General features: G+C 45.8%; 1 protein-coding gene across 2 annotated transcripts; it reads right to left on the reverse strand.

Moving 5' to 3' along the window:
- Positions 1 to 392: 392 nt before the first annotated feature.
- On the reverse strand, positions 393 to 15787 carry Mboat4 (membrane bound O-acyltransferase domain containing 4). Of its 2 annotated transcripts, XM_017600133.3 has the most exons (4): positions 15649 to 15787; positions 11430 to 11655; positions 6596 to 6820; positions 393 to 4217 (listed from the first exon to the last, which is right to left on the reverse strand). In XM_017600133.3, exons 2-4 carry the CDS (start codon positions 11546 to 11548, stop codon positions 3254 to 3256), a joined length of 1308 nt encoding a protein of 435 aa, XP_017455622.1. In that variant the 5' UTR covers positions 11549 to 11655; positions 15649 to 15787; the 3' UTR covers positions 393 to 3253. The 2 variants fall into 2 exon arrangements, with proteins under 2 accessions (XP_017455622.1, NP_001100787.2); NM_001107317.3 differs by lacking the exon at positions 15649 to 15787 and having other exon boundaries at positions 2592 to 4217; positions 11430 to 11612.
- Between the last annotated feature and the right edge of the window lie 208 nt (positions 15788 to 15995).

The raw sequence follows: 15995 nt of genomic DNA on the forward strand, positions 1-15995 counted from the left end.
ATTTCTTGAATCCAATTTCCAAGTTTAGACCTGCACGGATTAAATGCAGTAGTGATTGACTTCATGTCACCGAGAAGGCATTAGGAAAAGAAATGCACTTCCTCTTGGAGTCACTTAACCAAGCGTGCCTGGGATTTGGATACTCTGTTGCATGCTCTATACCTTCTGTCCTTTGTCTGCCCCATCAGTCTGTATCTGTGCCTGCTTCTGTGTAACTGTCTATTTTGTCTGTGTCTGCTGTGTGTCTGTATGTCCATCCCTAACAAAAGGCTTTGTGTATGGGGAAAGAATGTGACAATTTGCAGAAATCTGTAACAGAGTTTACAAGGAATTAAGTCACTGGCTCCAACTTGTTGGGAACAACCAAAAGAAACTTATTCCAAGCACAACCATTTCATTTTCAGACTCCATTTAATCATAGGGAGAAACTAAATTCAAGGTCCAAGGTTCTAAGGGAGCTGGGGACTTCCCAATAGCTGAACAGCTTCTGTTGTAAGGAAACAGTTGTCCGAGTCCAGACATCTCAAGGACAACTTTTCCATCTTGCAGGCAAGGTCAAAGTTCTTGTTCCCAGCCCCAGGAACCAACTCCTATCCCGACTGATGGACACTCCCTTGTTCAACTTATGTCAAAATATGATTGGTCAATACCAGAGCCCACACCACTCCCCTTGCTTTATGGTTTCCTCCTTTAAATATGCTGTACAAGGTCCCTTCAGGGTCATAATTAGCTCCTGAGTCTGTTCGTCAGCCCTGATAGATCAGTACCAGCGTGATTACTATAAAATGTTGACATCTGCATTGACCTGATGTTTGAATTAGATTGGATGTATGTTGGATTTAAGCAGACTCCACAACACAACTGATCTTGACTGACCCAGACAACAAACATCATCGTTTATCAATCAATAAATATTTCTTTCAACCTTTATAGTACATTTTAGGACGTTGCTTTCCATTTCTGTATTTACTGCTGTGGTAGTTTGAATGAAAATGTCCCCCTAAACCCATAGGGAGTGGAACTATTAGAAGGTATGGCCTTGTTGGAGGAAGTGTGTCTCTGGGATGGGCTTTGAGATCTCAGAAGCTCAAGCCACGCCTAGTGTCATCTTGCTTCCTGCTACCTGCAGATACAGATAGAGAACTCTCAACTCCTCCAGCACCGTGTCAGCCTGCATGCCGCCGTGCTTCCTGCCATGATGACAATGGACGAGACCTCTGAACGTAGGCCAGCCCCAATTAAATGTTTGCCTTTGTGAGAGTTGTCATGATTAGTCATGGTGTCCTTTCCCAGCAATAGAAACCTTAACTAAGACAGCTGCTTTCGGCAAATGATCCACATGCATTATCTGGGTCAAGGGCATGTAAGAGTATATAACAAAAGATTACAACTTTTCATTAGCTTCGCTCGTAAAAGATGTTTGCATAGGAAGTTCAAGGCCGAGGAAGGTTGGTGCTACACTGTTCTCTGAAAGGCAGGTTAAATAAACAGCTCAGGTACAGAACAGGGAAGCCAGCTTCAGTCCTTCAGTGACCTCAAGTGTAGCATTCGCTCATCTGTAAGGTCCAGCAGAAGTTCCAGTCTCGTCGGACGTAAAGAGACGTGTTCAGAGTTGGGATGGCCCCACAGGCTTAAGTTTTTCAAGCTTATGGCTAGGGCTGAGTTCGTGATAACATGGCTGAGTTTTGTCATTTTTGCTTTCTGTCTGACATACTTTTTGTTTTCTGGTTTCTCTGTTTGAGGCAGGGTTTCACTATGCAGTACCCAGCAGCTTCAGACTTGGGGTTTTCTTGCCTAGGATTCCTGAGTCCTGGGATTTCAGTTTTGTGCCACCTTGCCTGACTTATATTAATGTTTCCTAGAGGAGTGTGTTGGAGACCTGGTGCCCAGGGTGGCAGTGTTGACCGACAGAAAAACCTTTAAGAGATGGACCCCAATGGAGTCACGTGACCCGAAGAGTTGACAGTAGTTTTCATGAGATGTCTTAGTAATTTTCCCAAGAGGAGTGTTAAAGAAAGTAATATTGGTCCTGTCAGCTCTCTGGTTTACTCTGAGATTTGAGTCACTGTCTTTGTTTGTACTTCTGCTGTGATGTGACAGAATCCACAGTCAGGACCTTGACATAAGCTAAAACCAACAGACTTTGAGCCTTTAAACCTGAGACCTAAACAAACCTCCTTTTCTTCATAAGTCAGCCTGTCTCTAATATTTGATTTTAGCAATAAGAAGTCCTTTGTGCCAGATTGCTGTAATTCACATCCCAGAATCAACTGAGCCCACTGGGCACTGAGCATTTGAATCTCAGTGCATATAACATCCTCGTGTGGTTTACAGTAGTAGGATGCTTTTTTTTTTTTAAATCTGGTAGTGAGTATTGAACCCAGGAGCTCCCATCTGCTGGCCAGACACTCACTCAATCATGCTCTCTCTCCACACCTGACATTTCTATATACAGCTTTACTTCAACATTACTTCCACATTCTAGAAGAGTCCCCGTGCTTCTCTGGTTTGTACCTCAGTAACAACAGAATAGCTTGTGTTAATGTCTTAATTACTGTTCTGCTGTAATGACCTCGACCATAGAAACTCCTATAAGTAAGTTATTTAATTGGGGCTGACATAATTCCAGAGGTTTAGTCCATCATTGACATGGCAGGAACCATCGCGGCACACAGGCAGATGGTGCTGGAGGAGCTTAGAGTTCTACATCCAGATCGGCAGGCAGCAGGGAAAGATACTAACCCAGGGCTGGACTTTTGAAACTTCAAAACCCACCCCTAGTGACACACTTCCTCCGACAAACCACACCTCCTAGACCTTTCAAACAGTGCCACCGTCTAAGCATTTAAATATATAAACTTACGGGAGCCATTAATATTCAAACCACCCCAGAAGAGAAGCACATTTCTGTGGCCAGCCCTCATGTTTATCCATTCAATACTTAAAAAACTTTCACTATGAAAAAAATTAAGGGCTGGAGAGATGGCTCAGTGGTTAAGAGCACTGACTGCTCTTCCAGAGGTCCTGAGTTCAAATCCCAGCAACCACATGGTGGCTCACAACTATCTGTAACAGGGATCCGATGCCCTCTTCTGGTGTGTCTGAAGACAGCTACAGTGTATTCATATACATGAAATAAACAAAATCTTAAAAAAAAAAAGAAAAAAATTAAATACGTTATTCAACAAGGCATCCTCTGGTATTTTCTAAGCAGCGTTTAATGCCTGGGAGGGATGAAGGGCAGGGAAAGCTCTCAGTTACACTTGTGTTTTCTCCTCGCTAATAGAAAAAGCAAAAGGCAGTACGTTACAGGGAAGATACTGTTGTAAGAACAGCACAGCCGGCAGAGAGAGGAAAAGCTCCGGCCCTCCACGGCCAGCATTACGTAAGCAATGATGATCTGAGTGTGGGCCCAAGTGAGGGATCTATAAAGCAGCCGCAGGGGCCAGGATCTGATACATCCATTGGCAAAAGTGTGGATCAGATAGTCGGCTTTCACCATCACAGACCAGCACAGGAAGCCAAACACCTGTCCTGGGTGGAGTCCGTGCCACCAGGCAGAGAAGGCAAAAGTCTGCAGCACGGGCCAGCGCCGGCTCCTCTGGAAGACAAGCCTCTTGAGCCACTGAGCTGTGCTTCGGTTCCACTGCCTCGCGAACAGGGAGATCCTGTGGGTAGTTTCCAATGTCCAAATGTCCACATCCGGGACGTATCTCTCCTCTCCAGGCCTCTGGCCAGCCTCAGATCCAAAGCCCGCCGCGTGAAGGAGAGAGTCGTCCAGGATCCAGTGGGAGTAGTAGGTGAGTTTAAAGAGCCCAGCGGTGGACCACATGATGTAGATGCACTCCAGTCGCTGGCAATCATCCAGTCCAGCGCCAGCACTCACCACCCTCCTCAGCGCCACCTTGAGGCACTCCAGCCCAAGGATCTGCAGACCCCTCCAGGTCAGAGCCCAGAAAGAGATACTGGGATACAAAGACCTTGGTCTTTGAACGCAAGCCTGAAATCTCTGAAAGGAACACAGGGAGCCTCCCAGGAGTGCAGGGAAAAAGAGCAAATAGCTGATATAGGGTAGAGCATCCCACAGGTGCTCACACAAAGAACTCCTGCTCCTGGTGCCCCTCCACGCTGCCTCCACCTTCCCTTCAGAAATGTCCAGGGAGAGAGACGTGACTCTCTGCGTCAAGAGCATGAGGGAAGAAAGAGTGATGTAGAACCTGAAAGACATTTAAATAAATGTGTCTATGAAGCCACGTTGTATTTATTCTCTTACTCCTGTTCTGGTTTCTCCAACCTGCCCACAGATCTCATAGCAAATCATACTCCACAAACACTCTTATAATACTCCAGAAGCATGCGTTATTCCAGGGCAAAAACACTAATCACACAAAGCGGTGATATCACACTCCTTTAATACCAGCACTCAGAGGCAGAGGCAGCTGGATCTCTAATATCGAGGCTAACATGGTTTTCAGAGCAAGTTCCAGGATAGCCAGAGCTGCACAGAGAAAACCCTGCCCCCAACTCCATGCATCTGATGCATACATACATGCTATCATGTGAGTGCTGGGACTTGAACCTGGGTCTTTTGGAATAACAGTCAGTGCTCTTAACTACGGAGCCATTTCTCCACCTCCTGGTTATAATATTTTAAAATGGCTTATAAACCTTATATACCTGATGGAGAGAATTCATCAGGTACTTGAGGCTGACAACCCCAGTTCAATTCCCAGGACCCACACGGTAAAAAAAGAAAGAAAGAAAGAAAGGAAGAGAGAAAGAAAGAAAAGAGGGAGAGAGAGAGAGGGACAGAGAGAGAGAGAGAGAGAGAGAGAGAGAGAGAGAGAGAATTCGCTCCCAAAAGTTGCTCTCTGAACTCCACAGGAGTACTACATTGTGTACAACAAACCAATGATAAATAAATTAATTAAAATGTTTCTTTAAGGGCTAGAGAGACGGCTCAAAGGTTAAGAGCACTGACTGCTCTTCCAGAGGTCCTGAGTTCAATTCCCAGCAACTACAGAGAGACTGACAACCATCTGTAATGAGATCTGACGCCCTCTTCTGGTGTGTCTGAAGACAGCTACCGTACACTCATATACATTAAATATTTTTTTTAAATAAGCAATTAAAGAGAAGAATAATGGGCAGACACTCATCCAACATAATTAAAGAGAGGACAATCACACATGTGCATGATCAGACACAGACACACACGTGTGAAGACAATGTGACAGCCCAGGAAGGCAGCTATCTATAAGACAAGGTGAGAAGCCTCAGAGGCAGCAGCCACTGTGCCTATACCATCTCTGGCCCCCAAGCTGTGGACAGACCCAGTTCTGCTGCACGTATCACCCAGTCAGTTGGCCTTGCCATGGCAGCTCTGCCTAGCTAGCATAGATTTTCATTGCATACCTACCCAGCCTTCCTCCCACTCAGGGCCTGTTCAACTCGCCCCTCCAGCCTGTCAGGTCCCGCCTTCCTTCTGCAGTCCTGAGTCATCATACCCAGAACAGTAATTCTGCCCACGTACTATCTAATCTTTCCCAGAGAGACAAGTCATTCTCTATGACCCACCCCAACTCCGCTGAGTTGTGTGCGTGCGTGCGTGCGTGCGTATGTGTTGTGTTGTGTTGTGTATGCATGTGTGGAAGCTGAAGGAGAACATGTGTGTCTTGCTCAATCAATGTCTGCCTATTCCCTTAGTAGAGAGTCTGAGTTCCCAAAGTTTGAACTCAGGTCCTCCGACTTGCCCTGCAAGCACTCTCCAGCCATCTCTCCAGCACACAAGTCTGAAGTCCTTGGTGAACCCTGTCTTGTTTTTCTGTTTGTGGTTTTTTGAGACAGGGCCTTCTGTGTCCCAGCCTGGTCCTCAGTTTGCTATGTAACTGAGGACCACCTTCAACCACTGATCCTCTCGCCTCTCCCTCCTTGTACTGGGATTGCAGGCAAGTGTCACCATGTCTGGTTTATTGTAATAATTTTTAAAGGATTCTAGAGGTAGTGGGAGTGGCTGATCCCCTGAACTAATAGCAGGTTAGAATCAGAAGGGTGACCCGCCCAGTACAGTCATGAGTGACACAGACCTGGGGCAGCTGACAGCCACAGGGAGCCAGGAACATTGGGTCTCAGACTCACAGGTACTTTCTTCCCTAGTCTTTGTCATTCCCACTGACTCACAACATGTGTCTCTAGCCTGTAATTAGCTCTCAGTCTTGCTTTCTAGGTTGGTTGGAGGAAGCAATGAAGCAGGTAAGCTTGAATAAAGATGGCAGCCACCAGCCACCAGCCAGGCCCTCTGTGGTGGGGCTGTGTCAACGCTGCCAAGGCTGAGAGGAGCACTCCCAGGCACAATGACGGCTACAGTGAGTACCGGGTACTGAGTTCTATGGACTGCAACACGCAATGGCGGTGTGTAGTTATGGGACTGCATTTGCGTTAGCTGGAACACCACAGCCTGTCAAGGAAGCTATTGCCAGCTTCGTATTCCTTTTCTAGGAAAGGAAGCTGAGCCCTGGGAGAGGCTTAGTAACTTAAGCACATGCTGCACAGATGTGTGAGAATTAGAATCAGCTCAGCCGGATGGGGTCTTTACCTCACAGGGGGAGGCTCACACAGGTAGTACTCCTTGTAGTGAAGACCCAGGTGGCACAGGGTTTGCCAACCCATCTGAAAGAAGAAAGTCAGCCCATGGACTTCCTGTGGACTGAGGGAGGAGATCATAGCCACGGCACAGAGAGCAGGGATGAAAATGAGCAGAGCGTAGGGACCCATGGCGGCCAAAGCCAGGACACCTCCTCCAGCCAGGAGAAAGAGGTACCTGAAAGAAAGGGACAACAAAGTGACATTTAGGACAGTGACTCTTTCATATCCATTGTACGAGTGGCTATAATCACTAGTAGCCTGTGGGTGGTTTGAATTTGAATGCCCACCATAGATAGGCTCATATGTTTCAATGCTTGGTCCGCAGTTAGTGGAACTGTTTAGGAAGGGTTAGGAGGTGTGGCCTTGTTGGAGGGGGATGTTATTTGGGGGTAGGTTTTGGAGTTTCAAAAGCCCATTCTAAGTTCGTTCTCTCTCTCTCTCTCTCTCTCTCTCTCTCTCTCTCTCTCTCTCTCTGTGTGTGTGTGTGTGTGTGTGTGTGTGTGTGTGTGTGTGTGTGTGTATGTATCAGGATATAAGCTCTCTCTGCCTGTGGATCAGGGTGTAAGTTCTCAGTCCAATGCTTCCTGCCATGATGATAATGGACTGACCCTCCAAAACTGAACAAGGCCTCAGTTAGATGCTTTCTGTCCTAAGACTTGCCTTGATCACAGTGTCTCTTCACGGCAATTGAACAGGAACTAAGACAGCCTCTGACAGCTTGGCCATGGGGCTCTTCAAGACCTGACTACAGAGCAGGGAAATGAGTGTGGAGGAGCCATCACCCCCAGCCCCAAAGCAAATGCCCTTTCCCCCCTTCTCACAGCGTGTACATCACCCTTTCGTGTTTGAGGGAACTCCAGAGAGGAGACAAAGTGCCTCTCTCAGACAAGTATCTGAACTCATGAGCAGCAAATCTCTGTCCTCCCTTTGTCCTCTCTGCTGTACTCCAGTTCTTAGGACCTCATGGTTTGCCGTTTTGGCTTTAAGTTTTTATAGTTTATCGACACCCCCCCCCCTATGAAAATCTGCCATTACTGCAGATCAGTCACTGCAGGGTCTCTCCCTCCAGCCCAGGACTGGTCTCTTCCCCACTGTCTTCACTCTGTTCTCAGCTCCCTTTTGCCGAGGCCTTGCAGTCTGTCTTCATCTCATGCAATCCGTGGCTTCCGTCTTCATTGCGTAAGCCAGAGAACCGTAAACGATCTTGGTTACCTTGCTATTCCCAAAGGAGATGTGACACACACAAAAGACGACGTGCGGGACACAGCGTCCCACATCTGTAATCCCAACAGTCAGGAGACCGAGGCAGGAGAATCACAAATCCTAGGGCCAGCCTGGGCTATATAGCAAGTTCCAGACTAGCCTGGCATATCTAGTGCTAGACCGTGTTTCGAAAAGACTGAAAGAAAAAAGCTTTCGTCTGGTGTGGTTTTGCACATTTGGCCAGGTTTTGCCAGTTTTCTTTCTTAGTATCACTGCCTTCCTAGGGTAAAGGACATCAGTGACCATTCATTGACACCGAAGGAGTTCAGTGACGGTGTTCATTCCTCAAGCATCCAGGGAAGCGGAACACAATTGTCTTCTTCAGCGTTGAAAGGTGCCCTCATGGAAGCAACAGTGTGTGCCTGGGTCCTTGCTCAGAAGCCCCAGGGAGGTGTGAAAAGTCTGGGAGAACCCGTATTATGTGGACTTGGTTCTTCTTTTTTTTTTTTTTTTTTTTTTTTAAGATTTATTTATTTATTATATATAAGTACACTGTAGCTGTCTTCAGATACACCAGAAGAGGGCATCAGATCTCTTTACAGATGGTTGTGAGCCACCATGTGGTTGCTGGGAATTGAACTCATGACCTCTGGAAGAGCGGTCGGACGCTCTCAACCGCTGAGCCATCTCTCCAGCCCGACTTGGTTCTTCTTTATGCCGTATGTGGAAGGTTTTCACTGAAGGAAGGCATGAGAATACGTGTAAAGTGGGCTAGACTGGGCACAGCGAGGTGAGGGAACAAAACTCGTATCTCTCTACTACTCAGAGCGTGGGAATGCTGTCACTGGGGGTGTGTATCTGGCTCTGGGTGAAGTGGCGGGCACTTGTTAGCAACAGTTACCTTCCTGAGACCAGAAGATGGTTCAGTGTGAGACACTCCATTACATATAATTCAAGACCACCCCTGGGCATTCTTTTGAGCCCATTCTTGGGACACTGGCCCCACATCACCCCAATTAACACCGTGACCTCAGCTTTCACTTGCAGCGTGTGCTGGTTTAGAACGAGAATGACTCACATAGGTGCATATGTTGAAGTGTTTGGTTCTCAGTGGGTGGACGGTTTAGGGGGGATTAAGAGGTGTGGCCCTGTTGGAGGAGGGGTGTCACTCAACCTGTCTGCAGATCAGGATGTGAGTTCTCCACTACTGCTCTAGCACTGTGCCAGCCTGCAATCACACTGCCAGCCGTAATGGTCATGGACTAACCCCCCAAACTGCAAGCAAATCTCCAATTAAATGCTTCCTCTTAAAAGACACTTGACCATGGTGTCTCTTCACGGTAGGAGAACAGTAATAAAGCCATTATATAAAAATAAAGAGGACACTTATTCCTTGTACTGCAGAAGGACAAGATAGGGACACACACACACACACACAGAGAGAGAGAGAGAGAGAGAGAGAGAGAGAGAGAGAGAGAGAGAGAGAGAGAGACACAGAGAGAGAGAATAGAATTAAAGGATTAATGAACATTAAGTATCTACACATGAATACAGTATAGGATGTATAATTTATTGAGTGCTTTTGATTTCATTTCTGGGCTTTCTGCTAGTAATGAGCTGTACAGAGGGGGCTGAGGTCATACAGTCCAGAGTTGAAGGCCAGCCTTGGGTATACAGTGAGACCCTATGGCAGAAACAAACAAGTCAATAATTGTGAGGGTTAGGGGTGTGATTCTGGTAGAACCATTGAAAGCATGTCCAAGGCTCCTGGTTCATCCCCAACACTGAAGTGAGCATCATTGAAAGGAACAGTCTTCCCCTGCCTTCACTTTATAGGTAAAGACAGGGTGCCTCAGGAAGCTGTTTGCATACACACTTCAGCACGTTAGAAAACTCTGTTTTGAGGAGGCCTTAGTGGAAGATGCTTCTGAAAAGTCAACAGGCTATTGCTCAAAGCCACCTCCTACCTTAACTAAGACTTTTATTTAATGGAGGTGGTGGTGGTGGTGGTGTGTGTGTGTGTGTGTGTGTGTGTGTGTGTGTGTGTGTGTACCCACATTCGAGGTGTATAGTCTTGGATTGGGACTGGAGAAATGGCCCCGTGGTTAAGAACAATTACTGTTCTTGTAGAGTTTGGGTTTGATTCTAAGCATCCACATTGCGAGAGCCACAGCCTCTTGCAACTCCAGTTCCAGAGGATCTGATGCTCTCTGTGGCTTTCATCAGCTCTTGCGTGCACATGGTGTGCATGCCCACATTCAGACACATAGTCTGAATTGTAGTAATTGTAAATATCAGACACAGCTAGATTTTACTTAAGAAGATCCACTGGGTCTAAGAGACAGTGCTTAGCAATAGAGTACATGTTGAACATGTGCAAAGCCCTGGATTCAATCCTGGACCCCACACACATGTGGACAGACACACACACACATGCACACTTGAACACCACACACATGTGGACACACACATGAACACATAGCACCAGAATTTTCAACATGTGCCAAGCCCTGGGTTCAATCCTGAACACCACACACATATGGACATACACATACACACAGCTTCACTAAATAAAAATCTTAGTTTCCTAGATAAGAAAAGCTTTGGGCAATAGCTTGTTGACTTTTCAAAAGGATCTACCACTAAGACTCGAAACAGAGTCTGCTTCTAATGTGTTCACAAAGAAAACACACAACGCAGTTATCCAGTCCTTAGTGGCAATTATTTTAGACCGAATGAGGAATGATCTACCAAGATTTGTTTTGAGTTATTTCTCAAAAGCAAAACAAGCAAAGAAACAAAGACATCTTTAAAAAGAAAAAAACTCGGGGGCTGGAGAGATGGCTCAGCGGTTAAGAGCACCCGACTGCTCTTCCAGAGGTCATGAGTTCAATTCCCAGCAACCACATGGTGGCTCACAACCATCTGTAAAGAGATCTGATGCCCTCTTCTGGTGTATCTGAAGACAGCTACAGTGTACTTATATATAATAAATGAATAAATAAAAAAAAGAAAAAAAGAAAAAACTCACACTCAGTTACAGATGTAGCACACAAGCAAGGCTTTCTATACAGTTTAATTTTATGGTAAGCAAAATTCTATAAAACGAAGGCTGCTGGAGATAGGATGTGTGGTCAGCACAGAGGCATACCTTATGGGACTCTGGAGTCATCTCAATGCAAACATGAAGTTAATTTCTGAGTCAGTTTTACGCTAACGGAGTGGTTCTCAACCCTGTGGGTCGCGACCCCCTTGGGGTCAAATATCAGTTATCTCACACATCAGATATTTACATCATAAATCATAACAGCAGCAAAAATTAAAGTTATGAAGTAGCAACAAAAAATAACTTTATGGTTGGGGATCCCAGTAACACGAGGAACTGTATTAAAGGGTCGCAGCATTGGGAAAGTTGAGAACCACTGACAACCATTATCAGGGGGAATCACTGGCAGGGGGAATGAGCTGCCCACACATGCATCTGTTAGAAACGGAGAGTGGGCAATGTGAGACCGTCTCTGTGCTTTCCACCCTACTACCGTAGTTCTAGATGGAAAGGCAGTGTTAGCCATCCAGCCTACCTGGCCCGGGTGGGAAAGGATTCCGTGATGCAGAGATAATTAAACAGAAGCGCGAAGGGGAAAGCAGCCCCTTGATAAAGTGATACAGGATGGAGAAAGAAGAACTGGAGCCAATCCATTACGGAACCGGAACGCACTGTCCTTCCTAGAGTTCCTAGGTGGTGCCCTTGTGCTAGGGAAGTCACACCCCGGCTCTCCGGAGCCTTTTTATGTGGCGTAGAAAGGCCTGCGGGACAAAAAGAAATGGAAGCGCTGTAGATAAGCAATGTAAAGGTTGGCTTCCCAGCAAAGAGGCGGAGCCATGGAAACCGAAGCATGCTGGTGTTCTCTCACCTCTCAGTGTTTACTGAAAAGCCACTCTCAGAGGCCCTACCTTGGGCATATTATCTGCCCTTCCGGCCGTCACACTCTATTTTCACATACCATATTTTCGTCACAAAGTTCATGAGAAAAATCAATGGTTGTGGACAGAAAGGTCTAAGCCCAAAGGATGCAGATTCACGAGACAAAAAATATGATTCTTCAACCACCTCTCTTAGAGTGGCTTTTCTTCAAAGCAGCATCGCCCCTCCTGAATCTCGAACCCGTCACTGGATTCATTTATTTTCTGCCCTTGACAAGCAGAGGGAGAGATCTATAAGGGGCAGGACCCTGCTTCATTTATCACAACATCTCCAGCACAGACTAAGGATACAATGTGCTTTGATTCAATAAACATTTATTAAAGTTAAGGTTTAGAGAGCAAGAAAGTGTGGGAAGAAGAAAATTTTTTTATAAAATCTTTTCTTTGGGAGATGGATAATGTAGAGGAGACTTGCTTAAAGCAAGACAAGAGCGAGAAGCCATCTTTCAGCTAGCGGAGACCTTTCTGCTTAGCCTGGACATTGCAAAGGATCCTTACGCAGCCCGGGGCTCAGTACATTTGAGGAGGGAGCTACCAACCATGCACTGGGCACTCTGGTGTTGAAGAAAGAATGAAAAGCCTCCAGAGTCTTTCTCTCGTGGATCTCATTTCTGGGGGAGTCAGTACAATAAATAAATTCAGCTTAATGAGAGCTTATGAGTAGAATAGAATTAGAATTAGAAGGGTAGCCTGTGTTTATATTACAGGACGCCATGTTCTGGCTATCTCTCTCTCTCCTTGAAGCTTAATCCTCAAGGAGATGGTATTAAAGGGTGGGGCTTTGGAGATTCAACAAGGAACTCTCTGCCCTCCTGTATATGACTAGTGTCTTACCGATGGGCTTATCGGAACATATTCCCCACTCCATGAGGCTGCAGTGACAGGCACCATCCGGGAAGAACTGGCCCTCACCCTAGAACCTATAACGCCTTGATCTCAAACTTCTCAGCCTCTAAAATAATGGACCAGATTACTATTATTTGGCCCCGACGCAATGCCACATAAAACATGCTAGAGTCAGAGGGATCTGAGAACTTCAGCTTTAACTCGGCATAGCTGTGCCAGCCATTCACTCAGCAAATATCTATCTCCCATCATTTTCTGTTACTTAAATTTCCATCATTGCCTACAGGTCTCAGGATGTCTTTGCTCTTGTCTGTATTGTGCTCAGTTAGGTCTTAGGGCTGTTGCTTATGCTTCTCCATTGAATTTGCTACAACAGATTTGTTTTTTAAAGACATGTGTGTGTGTGTGTGTGTGTGTGTGTGTGTGTGTGTGTGTGTGTGTGTGTGTGTGTGTGTATGTGTGTGTGTTGGGGAAAGGAGTCAGGCATGGAGGCCAGATGACCTTATCAGTTCCCCTGGAGCTGGAGTTACAGGCATCTGTGGGCCATCTGTCTCGGACCGGACCTCTAGAAGAGCAGGAATCTGTCTTAACCACTCTCCAGTGCCTATCACACATTCTTTACCCTTCAGCCATATCTCATATACTCCCTCTTCTTCCTGTGTCTTCTTTCTTTCATTCTTACCTCCTTCTCCTCTTAAGAGCAGTCTGCTCTGTAACCACTGAGCCATCTCTCCAGCCCCTCCTTTTGCTCCTTAATTCTAACTTTTCCTATCATTAATTATCCCTAAAATCTGTGCAGCATGACAGTGTCTTCCTTTCCCCCTCCCAACTACTTTACCCGCTTCATGGTTTTGTTTTTTGTTTTTGGTTTTTTTCTTTTCAAAGTTATCTAGGGCTGTGCATATGTGTGGTTCTAGATGTGAACTCTCAACTTCCTGTTCCTGCCAGCATGTCCACCAATTGCTGGCCTGCATCAATTCTGCTGTCATGGGCTCTTATTTTTCTGGATCAGAAAGCCAAAATAACCTTTTTCTTCCTAAAGGTTTGTTGGGTCATGATGTTTTATCTCAGTAACAAAACAGTAACTTATTCGAAGTAAAAACAGACAAACTGTAAAAGGCCAGGCCTTTAATCTCAACACTGGGGAAGCAAAGGCAGGAGGATCTCTGTGAGTTCAAGGCCAGCCTGATCTACACTGCCTGTTCCAGGCCACCCAGGGCCACATAGTGAGGTTGTCTCAAAACAACAACAAAAACACCAATACAAATAACCCTGAAGAAAACCTCAGCAACAGGACAGACCAAGGAGAGGACAGAGTGTTTGATCTTACAGACACCTGAAGGAACTGGAACATTCCAAGAACAAAGGTGAAATAATAATATAAAAAGGCACAAATGGGGGGATTGGGGATTTAGCTCAGTGGTAGAGCGCTTGCCTAGGAAGCGCAAGGCCCTGGGTTTGGTCCCCAGCTCCAAAAAAAAAAAAAAAAAAAAAAAGAACTCCGAAAAAAAAGAACAACAACAACAACAAAAAAAGGCACAAATGGGGTCTGGAGAAATGGCTCAGTGGTTAAGAGCCCTGACTGCTCTTACAGAGCTCCCGATTTCAATTCCCAGCAACCACATGGTGGCTCACAACCATCTGTAAGGGGATCCAATGAACTCTTCTAGTGTGTCTGAGGACAGCTGCTGTATACTCATACAAATAAAAATAATTCTCTTTTTAAAAAGTATGAAGGGGAAGTCCAAGATCTACTCAATAGTCTAAGACAAAGTCTATGGGTTATAGACATACAAGGTGAAGAATCTTATCCTAAAATCATAGAAAACAGTTTCAAAAGAATGATGACAGGAAATGCCCCCACAGTTTTAGGGAGACACAGGAAGCATATACAGGAAGCACTTAGGCAGGCAGACCAGAAAAGAACCTCCCCGGTCATATTGTAGTTAAAATACTAACATAGAGGACCTCCATAGAGGCTCCTCCCTGCCCCCTGCAAAAACAGACTAAAAGAACTCATGACCACTAAGCCATCTCTCCAGAAGACCTAAAGACCACAAAAAAAAAAAAAAAAAAGAGAGAATAAACCACATTAGAGAAAGTGTTAAGTAAGACAGAGGAAATAAACACCACTATAAAAATCAGGAAATTGGCAGGAGCTGTTTTTTGAATAACCAAGGATGACCTTGAACTTGTGATCCTCCTTGGGCTGGGCTTTTGGATGTGCCATAGCCAGTTCCGCGTGACTCTATGGAATGAACTCAGGGCTTCATGCACGCTAAGCAAGCACCCTACCAACTGAGCGCCCCCAACACACTCCCATTAAGACATTTCTTGGTGTGATTAAGAGTCCATTAACCTAATTAAGAAACAGATTCTAAGGGGTTGGGGATTTAGCTCAGTGGTAGAGCGCTTGCCTAACAAGCGCAAGGCCCTGGGTTCGGTCCCCAGCTCCGAAAAGAAAAAAACAAAACAAAACAAAACAAAAAACAAAAACAAAAACAAACAAACAAAAAAAAAAACAAGAAACAGATTCTCCCAGATAACCTTCGGTGGGACTGATCCAATCAGTTTAAAGTTTTCAGGGCAGCACTGAAGCTTCCCTGGGAAAGAAATTCCACCTATGAGCAGCACCTTGGATGTGCAAATGAAAAGTCCCAGTTTCTTCTACGGGTTTTGAACGTGCACAAACTAATTCCTAGCAAAACCCTCGTGATTCATATCTTCTGCTGGTTCTGTTTCTCAGAATGGATCCTGACTATGCCATCTGGGACTTAGAGGATTAGAAGAATGCCCCGGGACAGGGGTGGGGTGGGGTGGGGTGGGGTGGGTGGTGGTAAGGAGGTGGCAGATTAGCTTGAAGTCTTCAAAGTGTAATAGCACGAGATGACCATACCTCAAAAGAGCCAAGTACATACATGCATGCATGCATACATACATACATACATACATACATACATACATACATACTTGTAATGAGAAGTTTAAAAACTGGATTTGATGTTCAAAAGAGATTTTGACAAGAAACGCCATGGATGAGGCTTAGGGAGGAAGGTGATTCTAGAGGTTAAACGTAGAGCGAACTAACGATGAGGGTTAGGGCTGCTGGGGTAAGGGTAGACTTGATGCAGTAAACACTGACAAGTGGAAAAAATGATTTCCCAGGAGGCAGGGCGGCAGGACCCACAGGTGAATTTCATCTGTAGGAGTGAGGCAAGCCAAGCGGAACCCGGAAAAGCAAACCGTCCGCAGTACGCAAGCGCGAGCCTGCAAAGCAGACGGCCCTTCTCTCCGGCCCCGCCCCTCCCGGCCGTGCC

Source organism: Rattus norvegicus, chromosome 16 (genome assembly GCF_036323735.1).
Source record: "Rattus norvegicus strain BN/NHsdMcwi chromosome 16, GRCr8, whole genome shotgun sequence".
Lineage (NCBI taxonomy): Eukaryota > Metazoa > Chordata > Mammalia > Rodentia > Muridae > Rattus > Rattus norvegicus.